This window comes from Anser brachyrhynchus (assembly GCF_964034855.1).
Source record: "Anser brachyrhynchus genome assembly, chromosome: Z".
NCBI classification, from domain to species: Eukaryota; Metazoa; Chordata; class Aves; order Anseriformes; family Anatidae; genus Anser; species Anser brachyrhynchus.
Genome location: NC_137697.1, coordinates 14,538,410 through 14,554,779, shown reverse-complemented (window position 1 = coordinate 14,554,779; position 16,370 = coordinate 14,538,410). Strand labels below are relative to the sequence as shown.

General features: G+C 37.8%; 1 protein-coding gene across 1 annotated transcript in view; it reads right to left on the bottom strand.

The window, feature by feature from the left end:
• Window positions 1-814: 814 nt before the first annotated feature.
• DDX4 (DEAD-box helicase 4) overlaps window positions 815-16,370 on the bottom strand; it is a 35,165-nt gene continuing 19,609 nt past the window's right edge. The window contains exons 10-18 of the mRNA XM_080574616.1: window positions 15,287-15,439; window positions 13,933-14,087; window positions 11,922-12,051; window positions 10,711-10,877; window positions 8,961-9,106; window positions 8,119-8,218; window positions 5,590-5,860; window positions 5,347-5,433; window positions 815-2,172 (exon numbers count right to left, since the gene is read on the bottom strand). Coding sequence (XP_080430742.1) covers window positions 2,092-2,172; window positions 5,347-5,433; window positions 5,590-5,860; window positions 8,119-8,218; window positions 8,961-9,106; window positions 10,711-10,877; window positions 11,922-12,051; window positions 13,933-14,087; window positions 15,287-15,439 — 1,290 coding nt within the window. The 3' untranslated portion in view covers window positions 815-2,091. The remainder of the gene's footprint in view (window positions 2,173-5,346; window positions 5,434-5,589; window positions 5,861-8,118; window positions 8,219-8,960; window positions 9,107-10,710; window positions 10,878-11,921; window positions 12,052-13,932; window positions 14,088-15,286; window positions 15,440-16,370) is intronic.

Here is a 16,370-nt window from a genome sequence, read left to right as displayed (position 1 = left end):
CCTTTTTTTTAAACCAGAAACACAAGGAAATTAACCAAGGAAGCTACTGCATGAAAGGACAAGATGCAAAATTATCTACAAAAGGACAGAACTGACACAGTAGATTGTCAAACATTTACATTGCCTTGTAAAGGTAGTGAAAGTGTGCACACATCCTCGTTTTTCAGTTTTTTAACTACATAAAGGTTTATTCAAAAAAAAGACTGATTTTCAATTCCCTCCCGCTCTTTCCACCCATGCTAAATTAAAAAAAAAGGATGAATATTCTTTCTTTAAAAAACTTAAGGAAAGCTCATGAGTTCCAACTGCATACGCTGCATACACCTATTTCTTGTAGGAGTAATTTGAGATGCTGTATTTGATGAATTGTAACGTACTAAAAGCTGTTCTAATAATTACTTCACAAGCTACAAATAAAACGCAAGCCTGAAAAACAGGTCTAGAACTAAGATAAAGTTAGTTCCCTTCATAGGTTTGCTCTAAGATAAATGTGACCCACGACTGTAGTTACTTTGTTTGCTTTTCAGAGAAGTAGAAGACAACTGTACAGTTTCCTCCAGAAATTACTGTTCATATGCATTTCCTACCAACAAATCAAAAGCACCCCCTGATTTCTTACCTGAAATTCAGAATGGATACACAGATCCTCAAGAAGAGTTGTCAGAAAAAGGAGTCGTGCCACCCAGGACATTTTACTCAAGACTTCAAGTTAACGTATACCCACTGCTTATAGTAAGTTAAGTGATGGTGTACCTACAATTAAGACTTACATGTCTGTACAATATGTAGCAGTAAAACCACAGCGCACAAAAAGTATTTTGTAAACAGGTATTTAAGTATTTTTCGAAGAAATACAGAAAGAACAGCAGCATGCTCAACCACAATAACAAATTGCATAGTACTGTCCAAGTCAGTTCCAATACTCACACATTAAACCTTCAGTCCAGTAAGCACAGATTAGAAGTATTATTTCCCTATACTAAGAGGGAAGACCCTACAACAAATAGCACTCGGCATTGTGTGCTGAATACCTGCAAACATGACAAGCTTGTAAGCTTGTTCAGCTGTTCAAGACATTACAAATTACTATTTACCATTTTCCTCTGGGGGCAGTGACATGCATCCTTGTAGCATACTTTGCTGGTAAATAAAAAAAATTCAAAGAAAAAGCAACTTTATGAAAATCTCTTTGTAAAACTCTTTATGTCTGCCTACAGACACTACATAGCTTCTACAACTCTGGGAAACTCTTACAGACAAGCCACCAAGCTTGCTCTAAAGAAAACTTTTCCACAAGAGGTAGCAGAAGAGTACACGTCTGTCAAAGGCAAAAACATACTACACACAACACTGGGCTCCATCCTTCTCAAAAGACTGCTTGGTATTAAAGTGTATTTCAAATAAGTTGTGGATGTAGCCGTTTATCTTTAGTTCCACACTGAGACCACACATTTCATGCACGTTGAAAAATCACCAGCTCACGAAGCTGCAGTTATACATGTTGGTTTTTTGTTTGTGTGTATCATACAAAGACTCCTCAAATTTTTATTAAGTAATTGTTTACAAGGTGTTTAACAGCTCCTTAAGATTGTCACCTCATCATTTGGCACAGATTTCAAAACTAACCTGTTAAAAATGAAGGGACATTAAGTTTTGATGCACCCTTTCATAAAGCTCTCTCCCAAAACAGGTCTTCAGAGAACTATATATTCCCAGGCAAAATTTCAGTAACAAAGAAGTAAGTTCAAGGGATCTCCTAAATTCCACTTGCAAACAAAACAGGAATCACATCCCACCTATTATAGCAACATGCTAGCTACAAAACATCAAACACCTACTGAACCATTTAACACTTAAGAAATACCTTAATTTTTTTTTTCCTGTATGTAGGAAGGCAAGAGCCATTTTAAATTATAATCAGCCCTGGGTTCATCATAACTGATTATGTATGCATTGTTGAAAGCATCGGTGTAAGATACAAGCTAGCTTGTAAACATCAGATGTTCCATAAAGCTTAACAGTAACGAGCATTAAGTAAAATAGCTCACTTAAAACACAACAGAATAAAAACAGTTTGGTACTAAATTGGCTTTAATCCCATGCCTCAAACGAACTTGCGGAACTTGACATCCTCTCTCTTTCTGGGTTCATGCTGCTGCCGCCTTCATAACTCTAGGAAACAGAAGAGGTACTAGTTTAGAATCATTTGCAGATGTTTTAGCACTTCGCATTCATGACTCTCAATGTCATCTGAACATTTTTCTCTACGTTAACGCAGAAGTTTTATCATTAACCTTCCATATGTGTTTTTCTTAGACCCCAGTCTGAAATTAATGCACTTTTATCAACCTCAGTTTAAATCAGGTGTGGGAATAATCTTTCCCCAAGTTTAAATTCCAACTTCTTCCCTTATCTAATACAAATCAATTAACAGAACTTTGGGGAAAAACTTCCTTCTCTTTCTTAAGGCTGACTGCCTCCATCACTTCCCCAGTAAAATCCTTTTCCTTTGGGAAGCTGATTAAGCCTGTCACCTAAAAGATAGTTCCGAAATAGTCAGATAAAAGCCTCCAACAGATTCTAGTTTCAAATTCATCATTTCATCATCAAATGGAATGCATGAAAGGGTAATTTGAAAGAGACAGTGAATACTGCACACAAATTAAGACTGAATCTTCCTTCCCCAGGAGAGAGGTCATCAGCATCCTTATTATGCCCACATTACAGCAGAAGCCTACTGCAGGTGATAGATTTATTAGCACCACTACAGAACATCAGATACAGGTCTCTCATTAATAATAGAGCAGTAGGAAAAAACAGCATTACTAGTTTATTTCAATGAAAAAGAGCTGATTAGGTGTTGTGGTTTTGGCTGGGATAGAGTTAATTTTCTTCCTAGAGGCTCATATAAGGCTGTGTTTCGTATTTTTGATGGAAACTGGTGATAACACACCAATGTTTTATTTGCAAAGCAGTGCATCGGAGATCCAAGGACTTTTCTGCTTATACCACCCTGTCAGTGAGGAGGCTGAGAGCGCACAAGCTGGTAGTAAAGCTGGTCCAGACATACCACAGGGATCAACCTCTACAAATACCTGAGGGGACAATGTAAAGAGGATGGGGCCAAACTCTTCTCAGTGTTGGCCAGTGATAGGACAAGGGGCTACGTGTATAAACTGAATCACAGGAGGTTTCATCACCGCATGAGGAAGAACTTCTTTATGGTTTGGGTGACAGAGTACTGGAACAGGCTGCCCAGAGAGCTTGTGGAGTCTCCTTCTTTGGAGATAACTCAAAATCAGCCTGGATGCTAGATTGTGTAACGAGCACTAGGTGACACTGCTTGAGCAGGGGCATAGGACCAGATGATCTCTGAAGGCCCCTTCCAACCTCAAACATTCTGTGATTCCGTATCATCTGACATCATGTTCAGCAATAAAAGCTGGGGTAAAGAAGGAAGAAAGAGGGAACATTCAGAGTGATGGTGTTTGTCTTCCCAAGAAACCATTACACGTGATGAGCCCTGCTTTCCTAGAAGTGGCTCAACACCTGCCTGCCAATGGGAAGGAGCAAATGAATTCCTTGTTTTGCTTTGCTTGGGCACAGCTTTTGCTTTACCTGGTCAACTGTCTTTATCTCAAGCCATGAGTTCTCATACTTCCACCCTTGTCTTCCCATTCCACCTGAGCAGAGTGAACAAGCAGCTGTGTAGTGATGAGCTGCCTGATGGGCAGAACCAGAACACTAGGAATGTGCAGTCTTCTGGAATCACTGTTTTCAGAAAGACTTGTAAAGAAGGCATTAGAATTTGATGATCTCCAACTCCACAGCTCATGCACTGAGTAAGTATGATTAAGAGGGCAGCATTCCCAAGGCTTAACAAACAGCAATCAGATTTCCTCTGAAACTCATGTGTGTGTGGAACAAAAGTCAGTGTCAGATTTTGTAATTAAAAGGTCACAAAGGACATGAAAGACTGACTCAGTTCTGTAAGTGAAAGATTTCATAGAATCATGAAGTTTGGAAAACACCTCCAAGATCATCTGGTCCAACCCTCCCCCTACCACCAGTATTACCCACTAAGTACCACCAGTATGTCCCTAAGCACCACGTTCAAACTTTTTTTAAACACCCCCAGTGACAGTGACTCCAACTCTCTGGCCAACCCATTCCAATGCTGAATCACTCTTCCTGATAAGCAATTTCTCCTAATTTCCAACTTGAGCCTCCCCTAACTTTCTGGAAGCAAACTAGATTAAAAGACTGATGAGATATGCCTTTGAAAGTGATCTAAACAAATAAAATGTCCTTGAACACAAACTCAGAAGAAAGGTCCATTGAGGCTGCAAGCATGAGAAAGAATCAAAAGTTTAAGTGTGTAACTGAGGTCTCGATGAAGACCCAAAGTAGGAAAAAAAACCAGATCTGACTAGGGAGCTGGACTGGAAGGTAGATACAGGTAAAACCCTTTACTTTCACTAGTTATAGGACACAAAAAGATCACACAAAAGGCAGATCTAAACTTGAATAACTCCTGTTTCATATATTGTGTGAACATAGACTGAGTAATTATTTCTGAGGTCAGACAATATGTCAACAATATTGACATTTGGAATGCAACTGAGATGCAATGCAGTTCTTATGTAAGCAAGAGATCAAGGAAAGGCTTTTGTTGAAGGCATCAAAATTCAAGTACATAATAGCAAGAAATATTAAACACCAATTGAAAAAAACATTCCAAGCAGGAACATGCATAGAACTAAAAAGGGATTTGGGAGCTATGCCACCCAGACTGACTCATTTACTCAAGCTGTATTTTAACACCTGGTAACATCAACCCTAAGAAACCAGAAGATTCTTTATCACAGACATTATGAACAATTATAACACGGATCAGATTAGGACATTTATCTAGCTGTAACTGCTTTAAAGTTTTCAGTCAAATGAGTTACTCGGCTGAGTGATTCGCAATAAGCAGTTACTGTGGAACTAGCAACTCTTTGTTCCAACATACACAGTAGGTAAGTTTTTGAAACTACAGCCTTTGTGCATGTCTGCACAAACCTTTTCTTCTAGAGTCACTTGACAAGGCAGATCAAGACTAATGCAGCTAGCAAGGCTACAGTCTAAACAGTCTCTAAAGTCTAACTCTAAAAAGTTAAACAAGTTATCCAACACGGATTTCAGAAGTACTGAGTATTTTGAAGATGCACAACTAAGATAAGGGACACAATTACAGCCCAAAGTTTCAGCAATATATACTTGGTATATATATATTGCTAACCACACTTTTATATTTACTCAGAATTCCAAAAGCCAAGGCTCCCACTTCACTTTCAGACTTACCTTTTGGGTATTAACAGATGCATTGAGATTTGTTCCTTGAACACTAAAAGCAATTTCTTCCAACCAAACAGGAACTTCCTGCTGAGCCTACATAATTAGAAAAGTGAATTTAGAGACTTCCACTGCTTTGCCAATTCATATTAAGAGTTTTATGATCATAAGCAAAGAAATAATACTTGCTTAGTATGTTAAAATGAGATCTGAAACAAAAAGAAAAGTTGAGCACTAAGATTTGAAACTTACATCTGAAAGCACTTTAACTAGCGACTGTGCAAGATGGCCATCTGAACCATTATCAAAAAATGAAATTGCTTTGCCGGTATTTCCGCAACGACCAGTTCGTCCAATTCGGTGTACATACACTTCAATAGTCGAAGGAAGATCAAAATTAATAACATGCTGAACATTTTCAATATCCAGGCCTCTTGCTGCCACTGAAGTTGCCACCAGAACTGGACATTTGCCAGAGCGAAAATCCTGAAGAGCTACCTCTCTCTCTCTCTGTTCCCTATCTCTGCCAAAAAGAAAAATTGTTAGAATGGGCGCCTCTAAAATCTGCAGTACTATTTAAGATACAAGTTAAAAGGCCATGACTCAAAGACAGAAGTAGTTCTTGAAAAAACAACCCCCATATGCTACCAGTTTAAGATTTCACAGCAGTAAGACACAGCAAATTTATGCCTCCAGAGAAATTACATTTTTTGAGAGTAACATATATTAGAACCATTTCATCAGTGCATCTACAGTCCACTTAAGAGGTAAACAAAATACTCTCAAAGTTGAACATACAAAGTAGAAAAGAAGAGTGTTATGGCAACCTAAATGTTGAAAGAAGGGGAGAAGACAGAAGAACTTCATTCTCAAGCATGCAAGTTAGTCAAGCGTTTTAAGCCACAAGTTCAGAATTCATCTCTACAGAACACTCTGTCACAGAGATGGGCATTTTAATTAGTTATTAGTAATTCATGCAATTACAAAAGAATCATAAATCAAACTCATTGTCTCCCTTAAGATCCACTTGTTCAACTGACTATTTCTTCATGCCGTAGCTAGAAGTGCTTTTCCCACTACTTTGCATTAAGCCAGATTATTAAAGATGGATTCCATGTAGCTTCTTGCACAGGAGCCAGCCAACAGGATAGGCCTTTTTTTTTTTTATCACCAGAAGAAAATTAGATTTGCTCTGGGTTTTGCATTTTGAAAGACTGTTTATAGGTTATCTATAATACCGTAAATCTGAGTTTAACTCATGTCCTTTGTTGTCTAACTGAAAGAACAAATTAGAAAGCTAAAAACCAGTGCTCTGTAGTGTGTGCCATTTCATTAAGCTTGGTAGGACACTATCCCAGAGAAGAGCAACTATCCCAGGGAACAGCAACTATCGTAACACACTTCAACTCAAAGAACTCAAGTGGCTCTGAAGTCAGTAACATTCCTGACAAGTCCGTAGATTCCATGAAACCAGATATTCTATTTGTAAATCTTTAATAAAAAGAAAAAATTCGTATTCTGTAATAAAAAAATTTTTAATTCACTGCACAATAATTCTACAGAAATGCATTAAGAGACTCCTACCACACAAGACAGGTTGCACAAACACAGTTCAGGCCAGCCAAACACAGAAGGCCTGATCTTCTCAAAAAGATCTTTCATGTTTGTGAAAATGACAGTACACAGGATACAGACAAATATTTTTTATCAACTCTATGAAGGTTATTTTAACCTATCTATGGCCTTGGTATTCTGATGTTTGTCAAAACATCATCCAAAACAGAAGATATCCAAGACCCTTCGTCTAAATTACAAAATGAAAAATATCACAATTACTTTGACATTTTGCAGCTCACCATGAATCTTAAGATTCAGTTAGCTAGCCTAGATTTTGACATAAAAATACTGTTTCAGCTCATTATGTGAAAGACGGATTGCCTTAGACCTCAAATTAGTGAGCATCCTACCTTGTTTCTCAGCATTTGTTCAGAAACACAACACTAATGATTAGAATGCAAATACAAGTTAGAAGAATCTTCTCTTTACAACAAACTCTATACAAACAGTGTTACAAGTCCATGAACACATCAAGAAGAAAAACAATAGCATCAGAAGCCTGTATGGGATATGACTGGACTTTAGGAAACCTTTAAGACAGACTGGGAAGATCCACAACTGCCACTTCAGTTCATGAACATCATCTTGCCACTAACATCAAAAGATCTTTTTTGGTCACGCAAATTATGATGGAATCTACATACAAACAACTTTTGATTCTACCCGATTTATTATATCCCAGTTTTATTGTTTAGCGGCAGGTATCAGATTCTTCAGCTCTTATAGAGCACTTGAAGCATGCTCAACCACGAAGATTGATCCCGCACCTACAACATTAGACAGTGATAAGTATTACAGAGCAGCACTGTCAAGTTTTCTTTGCAAAAGTGCTATCAACTACTACAACATTAGGATTTGCATACCTATAAATGCCCACAGTGTGAAGAAGAATGATAATGTAAATGGTATGAGCATTTATTATATTTCCAGCTCTTATAGAGCATTTGAAGTGTGGTAAACCATGAAGATGTATACTCTGCATATGCAGTGAGAACTGGCCTTCAGAAACACTACATTTTCAACAGGGTACAGGTGCTGAGGATTACAAGGCAATCTGAACCAATAAAAGCTAAGTCACAACCATGAAAGTTCAACAAAAACTAAGATCGAGTACTACCAGCTTTCACTGAAAAAATACTTAACCAACTTTCACTTAATACTTACCCATGGATGCTAGTGGCTGGTATGTTTTCTTGACAAAGAAAGGCTGCAATGTAGTCTGCTTTTTTCTTTGTCTCCACAAACACCATGGTTCGTTCACGACCTACGTTGAACAAGAGTTCAGATCTATTGCAGTTCGAAACCTGATGCAGTTTCACTATTCACAGCTACAGTTACTTCTAACAACTGATGTCAGAAATGGCTTTGAATAAAGTCTTTAGCTAATAACTATAATTTCTTGACTGTGTTGAACTAATTCAATCCATCAATTTCCCGATCAACACAAACTCAGATGAAGACTAGTGCATTATGTTTCTCCTAAGTAGAGAGATGAAATACAAATTTTGCTCTGTGGTAAGTCTCAGTGTGAAGTCTCTTTCTATACCATGTAAATTGACACAGCACACAATTCCGAATACTGAACAACACTAAGGTACACCGAAGGGAGCACAAAACTCCCTTCCAGTTTTGATCATTAAAATGTATGATACATTCAGATCATCACTGTAAACATCCCAGCCATTGACAAAGAACAGGCCCAGAGGTTCCCTTTCATTTAGTATGCCCACACTCTGGAGGTAATACCATCAGGTGCTAAAGTAGTTACTAAACGTCCGTGCAAAGAAACTAACCATCTGGGAAGCTTCTCTGCCACTACTCAGAGGTGACACTCTGACAAATACCAGTAACACTAACAAGTCTAAAACCTGTAACTCCCTGAGAAACGATTGAAAAAGCTTCAGTCAATAATCTTGTAAATTAAACCACAACCTGTTTAAAAGCAAAAGCACAAGTTTAGAAGTGACTGTATTCCCTGGAAGACAATTAGTAATAAGGAAAGCTACCTGTCGTATGTAGAATTTCTATCAGCTTTTCCCTCTTGAAATACTGGGGAACCAGAAGAATACTTTGCTGAACATCACTGCAGGCTCCACCCACATGTCCAACAACAACAAATAAATAGTCAGTTTTCAAAAATTCACCAGCCAGCCTTGAAAAGAAAGAAAATTGAGCAATTTGAAGTCTATTATGTAGCTTATTTTTGCCTTAAGATCAAGCGATTTCATGTGTTGTAAGCATCACAACTACTTACACCATTCCTCAGATGGCAGAGACTATAAAACCATATACGCATTTTTTGAAAAAGCTAAAGAAGTCTGTATTGTTTTCTAAACAGCTGTGCAAAAAAAAAAATTCCACATATATACTTGAAGTAAAATGGTTTATTGACACACATGCTCACAGAACCATTCCTGGGACACTATTTCATCACTGTCTGAAGTCCAGAATTTGAAACCAACCTTCGAGAGACAGCACCAACCTTAGTGACTGTTGAACAAAACTAGGAAAACCATGGCTCTCAACTCCTCTACCTAGAAAGAGTCTTAATGACCCGAGTTCAGGAATAAAACCAAAAGGTATGTTAAAACTAAATCTGACTACACTCACTAAAAAGACTGAATGAAAGTGCAGGAGAGTGTGAAATTAACAGGGCCAAAGAGAGCACCATGTCCTACCTACACTGTTCAAAGTTGTTTTGACAGTAGAATAAAGAAAAAAATAGGTTTCCTGACTCCAGAATCAGGAAGGCAGTAATCCATGGAAAAAAATCAATTCCAGAAAAGAAGGAGCTTTTCACTCTCTAAACTGACAAGATCACTTTTAGGCATTCCAATTTCAAAAGGTGAGAGGAATACTATCACATTTCCAAACTGTGATACAAGCACTCAAGTTTCTCAAGTCTTTTACCAGCATTTGCAAATCCCACAAGATTGATAGCAGCAACGTAGTGTTTTGTTTTGTTTTAAACAAGAAAAAGTCAGTGTATGTCTTGCACAGTTAAAGACTTTCTCTTTTCTGAGGTTGTTAATTGCAGTATTCTCAACTCATCCCTCATTATGCAGAAGAAACATGCAGCAAAACCATTAGCCAAAACAAACTTATAAAGATAACCTAGAGATCCAGACACCAAGGATTCCTCCCATGGTTTTCCAGGCTCAGCAACACCATTACCATCTGCTGAAATTTGCTCTCTGCCTGGGAAGTGGAACATTAAGGGTAGTGAATGATAGAGCACACATCTAAAACACATTAGTGAAGTTTCAGAATTACCAAAACCAAAGAGCACTCATGCATTTAAAGAATGGTACGTCAGAAAGGCTGGTGAGTTGAGCAATCATTGAGCTGTTTGTTTAAACTTCACCCTGACAGCAAAAATAGGAGTACCGGTGCTGCTTGTTGAACACAGCAGAATCACTTCTTTTGTGCTTGCACAAAAATATGGAGCAATAAGGGCAGGAAACAAACAGGGGCAGTATGAGGACTGCTGCAGAACCAGAATTCAAGAGCTTTCAGACAAAGTTCACAGCTTCCCTGAGAGTCCCCAGCTAAATCAAGCAATTCATCTATACAAATTAGGAGATCTGTTGTTTAGAAAAAAAGACAAGTCTTCAGCAAAGAATGTTAACAGTATAGCTTTTCAGTACACTTTAACAAGTTTCTAAGTTTTAAAAACAATTAATACACTTAACTCTTCAGACCTTCAGCTCTACAAAAGTACACCTTCAGCTCTATTTCCATTTTCATTTAGCTCACCTCTGAACTTCTTCAGGGAAAGTGGCACTAAACATCAGCGTTTGGCGTTTTTCTTTTGATGGCATGTCTGGGTAAGAAATCAGCTTCTTCATATCTAAGCCAAAACCCATATCAAGCATGCGGTCTGCTTCATCTAGCACCAAGTATTTCAATTCACACAAACCAATCTGTAAATATTTCAGTGAAAGAAAAATTGCATTGTTTCACTGACAGTGCACACTTAAAAGAATGTCTTAACTGCGAAAATACATCTTTTACTTTTTTCTTTCTAGTAGAATTTAATTATTGACAAACACAATCTATCCCTATCATGCGCTTTGTTTTATTTTTATCTCAAACTGAACTCCTAACTTGTTAATCTGCACTAGTTCTAGCCATATGCATACACCAAAATGTTTCAGAAGTTGGTTCAGCAATGTAAATCAAGATGGAGCCTAATGCAGATCAACTAATATTCAGCACATTTATTTTGAAACTGTGTTCAAGTCTTAGGTTCTCTCCCTCACGAACTCCTTGTTCTGTAAAGAGTAAACATCAGAAGACATGTAAACAACATTACAACTTCCCTTTGCTGATGAAGACTCATTGTGACTAAAAGCTTGGCAATCAGAGAAGGCCAATCTCTTTCTACTGTATTACTAAGTTTTTTTTTCCAAATTATTTGTCCAGTGCAACATCACTGAGATACCACTATAAAGCAATTTCAATTTGAATTTATAATGGCTTGAGGAATAAAAATTCAAATACTTTACACCTGAATTTATATTTTTGAACAAAACCAGTATGAGAAAGTTTGAAGAATTAACATTAGCACAGTTCTACCAGCAGATAAAAACTATTATATAGCAAAACAAGCAGGACATGAGAAGAAAATGTGCTACAGAATTTTCCATGAAAACTAAGTCAACACAGTCCATTTATTTTTCTATAAAATGTAGTTGAATACTGCAGCCAATCTGATCTAGACTGCTATTTACCAGCATGCCCTGCAAGAGAGTAAAGAGATCTGGGCTCACAGTACACTTTCAAAATCTTCATGGTATTCAGCTATTCCAAGAAAAGGTCACTTGGATTAAGTGCCTGTACAAAGACAGCATACTGTCTGGTGTTTGTGGCTCTATATTTGCTTCTAGCAAATTTGAATAACGAACACCAATATACACAAGACTAAGAATGCTTAAGGGAATTCAGGCTAAGTTTCACAATCTTACCTTTTCTTTTCCAATAATGTCTAGAAGCCTTCCTGGAGTGGCACATAATATATTACAGCCTTGCATTATCTGACGAATTGAATGGCCTGTTTGTGTGCCTCCATAGATCACAACAGGCCTTATACAAGTTCTATTGTACAGAAAAGAAGTGTGATTAATTTGCCATGTAGATAAATAGTGTTATTACAGAAAAATATATAAAGATAATCAGATTTACCACAAACCAACTTAACCTGACTTGTTTAATTCCTTCACCATACAGCACAGCCTACTACCAAAAGCAGGACCCAAGACCAAAAATTCACTCACTATACGCTCAAGGTTCCCGTTCATACTACCATTTCATAGGATGCACAGGTGGCTTTCTTGGAATGAACGCTACATCTCACCTGCATTCTTCCCTCATCCTTCAACTGAGATAGACCACTGCAGTAAGAACTGAAAAGTGTTAGACATTGTTCCCTTGCATGCTGAAGACTTTGCAGGAAAAGAAGAGGATCAAAAAATATGCCATTAGTGCTTCAGAAGCTTCCTACATCTTGAAAGAACAGTCCAGTACGTATACCAAGGTGTATCTTTGTAAAGCAGCTAGTCACACGGAGAAAGCAGCACAACACTCACGCACACGACTGCAAGCACCTTCCATCACTGGATCATTTAGTACTGTCTCCAGTAAGGTTTTTGGCTAGATCAACAAAGTAAAGCTGTATCAGATTTTCTTCTGTGGAAAGAACACCTCTATAACCACGAACTACCTTATTCAGCCACTTGCTAAGCTTCTACATTCATGCAGTGAGCATTTCCATATTCAAATTCCAGATGTCTGATCTTGAAGATACTATTCAGCTTCATACGTAACAAGGCTGAATCACAACTGGCAGGTTTCTACTATTTATCTGGAACTTTTCAGAAAACTTCGATCATAAATATAAGTAGGCTGGACTGGTAACATTTCAGCATTTATGTTACCAGTTGGTGATATTTTATATTCCTGTTTGTGAGCTAAAGGGAAGAGCTTAAGAAAACCACAAATCTGAACCGAGCAATACGCACACAGTACTGCAGAGGCAACAGGCTCACAACTTGGTATCGTTTAACTGGCTTACATTATATCTTGCTTTTACTGCCAGGCAGCTGCAGCAGCAGCTTTCTGAATTCATAAGGTACTTTACTGTGAAGTAATCTGTACGTAGTTTAAAAGAGCATTAATTAGTAGAACTAGGTACATGAGTAAACCAGTTTTAGGTATTAAGAAGCTACTCTTAGTACTATGCTGAGTGAATAGCTATGTAATACCTCCAAGAGCAAAAAACAGCCACCAAGCCTAAGTTTGCTTGAACAACCAAAGGCAAGTCCTCCAGACTTCGCACTGCAAGTGATGCTCTCCATTCCACCTTCTACGAATAACAAGTCATTAGAGATAATTGATTTATTTCCTCCATTCACTGGTGAACCTATCACTGAACAGCAGAAAGATCACTGGCAATCCAGTATAAACGTAATCTCATCTATCATGCAACATCCAAGGGCACAATGACAAGTTAAAACCTTTTGTTCTGAAGAAGCAGAACTGAAGAAAAGCTTCCCCGAATGGTGAAACACTTCTGTTCAAGATCAGAAACACTGGAAAGTATAGAGGTACTACAAACCATCACTGAAAGTTAACTAAAACCCCTAACATGTAACTCTGCTTGTCAAGATGAAAATAACAGCAAGTAACCAATAAAGCAAGCTAAAATTAAGCTCTTTAAGTAACTTCAATTATCACTAAAGATGATGTGAGTTTTATTACTCCTCTACAAGCTGAAGTAAGCCTCCCTACCGTTGCCAATGTGAAGATGAAAAGTTTAAATTTCTAACCATATGGTAATAAACCTGCTAACCACCTAAGTGCAAGTGTCTGTAATCATTCAATTTGATCGGCACAGAAAAAATTTTTGAAAGCTTGTGAAAGAACAAAGGCTTGCTGATTAAGTAACAAGCAATACTAGGCAGCAGTGCACAAGCTTACCCATAGACAAATTTCCTTGCTTCTAGGAAGATCTGATTTATCAGTTCTCTAGTTGGGGCAACAATAATACATTCTGGTTCTTGCTGCTTTTTAAAGCTACTGGCAGTTATGCCATCTCTCATCATCTGGGCCACAATTGGTAGAAGAAAAGCTGCCTAAAAAAAAAAACGCATTAATATATGTTTAGTCTTAAAGCATTAATCAGTTACACTAAATGCTGTGTATTAATCTTAAAAAGCTGGAGTGCTACAGCACACTATCAACTTCAAGCAAAACAGAATGCAAAAGAATAGACCTGAACACACCACAGAACATCAAAACTTACTTCTCCTCGTTTATGAAGTACAAAAGCTCCTCTGCACCTTCAGAGTCTAATAATGCAGGAACACCATCATGCACTCCCTTACTTCTGAGTTCTTCAGGCAGTTCTACACACCCTCTGATGCACACTGGTAATTGATTACCCTGGCATCAAATGCACTTCTAAAACATGCACTTAGAAGCTTTACATTATCATTAACGGATTTGTAAGGTAACAATGTATCACTAATCTCTAGACTATTACCATAGCACATCAGTTTGTGACATCTGCATCAGTGCTCTTAATTCCCAGTAAGACTAATTATCCCCCAAAACAGAACACTTAACAGTTGTCCCAACAGCATTCAGAGTATTTGTAGCATAAGACTTGGACACTATACCTTCTCCTTTCCATAAAGGGAAGAGGTTCTTCAAAACAGTAACTAATAAGCTACGTAACACAGCTGGAGTTCTACATTATACTGAACTTCAGAAAGCTATGCTTAATAGCCAAATATTCTCATATGGAGCTGTCAATGGTAAGATTTGAGTATATTAGAGTGTTTAAGAAGTTGAGACAACTATCACCTTCTTAACTCTAGTCACTGTTCCATTATTAATATCAAATCACCTAAAACTAAGCATGGTGCCGATCAGACTTGGTAAAACCAAAGACAACACAGCAGGACACACTATTACAATCTGGCATGAGCATAAAAAAAAAAACAAAAGCTTTCAACTACTGCGTTTTTTCTAATAAACATTTTCCATGATGGCCTATATGTCTAATTCTGTATCTGTAGACCTGGAGACTGGCCTGCCATACCTAGTAATTAGTTCACTGATGTATTTAAAAAGATAACAAGCCTGAGAATGTGAATATCCACCCATCCTTTGTGTCTGCAAAGAACAGTACACTTGCCATCTCTGTGCAAAGTAGATTGTTCAACATAAAAAAAATAGATGCTTTCCAAGAAAAGAATGGTTATTGAGAAGACAGGCATTTACCGAAGTCACATTTCCAGTATAAATGAATGTTATACCAAATGCTTACAGTTTTTCCCGATCCTGTTTGGGCACATGCCATTAAATCCCGCCCTGCCAGTATAATAGGAATGCTGTACTTCTGCACTGGTGTAAGTTTAGAATATCCAGCTTTAGCAATGTTCTTGTTTAAAGTCTGACAGAGGCTAGCTTCTTCAAAAGACTGTAGAAGAAAAAGGGGAAAAAAAAGCATTTTACATTATACAACTACGTAAGTTAGAGTTTAAAAGTGAGCTGTTTATAGGATACAGACATCCAAACACTAAAATGCATTAAATTATGAGGGAGGGGTTTCACCAGTCATCTAGATTGTCAAGATTCTCACAAGTGAAAGACACAAGGTTTTCTTCAACCCACTCATGCCCTTCAAAGTAGTGTTATTCGTATGTCAGTGAAGGATTTGGAGAACTGCCCAGAAGCTATATATTACATCTGGATGCAAACACATTTGCACCATGACACGCTGTGAAAATGAACTAGAACTCTGTTTCGTTACATGTAGTGGATATACTCAGTCTCTGTGCTAAAACTGCTAAGGGGAGTTGAATCAACATCACTATCCAGGAGCAAAAAGCATCATACATGGCAACACGATTTTAACTTCAGTGAGAGACCCTTTGTAGGAGTGGGAAGGGGATCAACTCCATATTACTACCATTCCTCCCTCTGCCCTTCTTCCTCATTCTTCTTCTTAAAAACGAGTCTGTCTTCCTTTGTCCTTTTTTTTTTTTCCAAAATAGCCAACTGGCCTTAAGTGGAAGCAACGTTACAGAGAGCTTTTAAAGAATAAACTGCAGATAAGAGAAAACAGGGCTACAAATGTTCAAAACCACCTTTGTCCAAATGAAAAGTATTCCAACAGGTGTTCATTCACAATCTTAAAGATTCCCCAGTAACCAACTTCAACAAGATGACTACCAGCTTTCCTAGAAATTGCTGCCCAAGACCTCTTTCAAGCTGTAAACTGGTGTTTTCTGTAACTTAAGGAATATACGTACTTCCTGTTCATCCAGCGTTACTTATTCTAAGCCATTTCTGTCATTTGTCAATCTCATTTTGAACTCAAATTCTTATCTTCCAGGAAGGTGGCATCA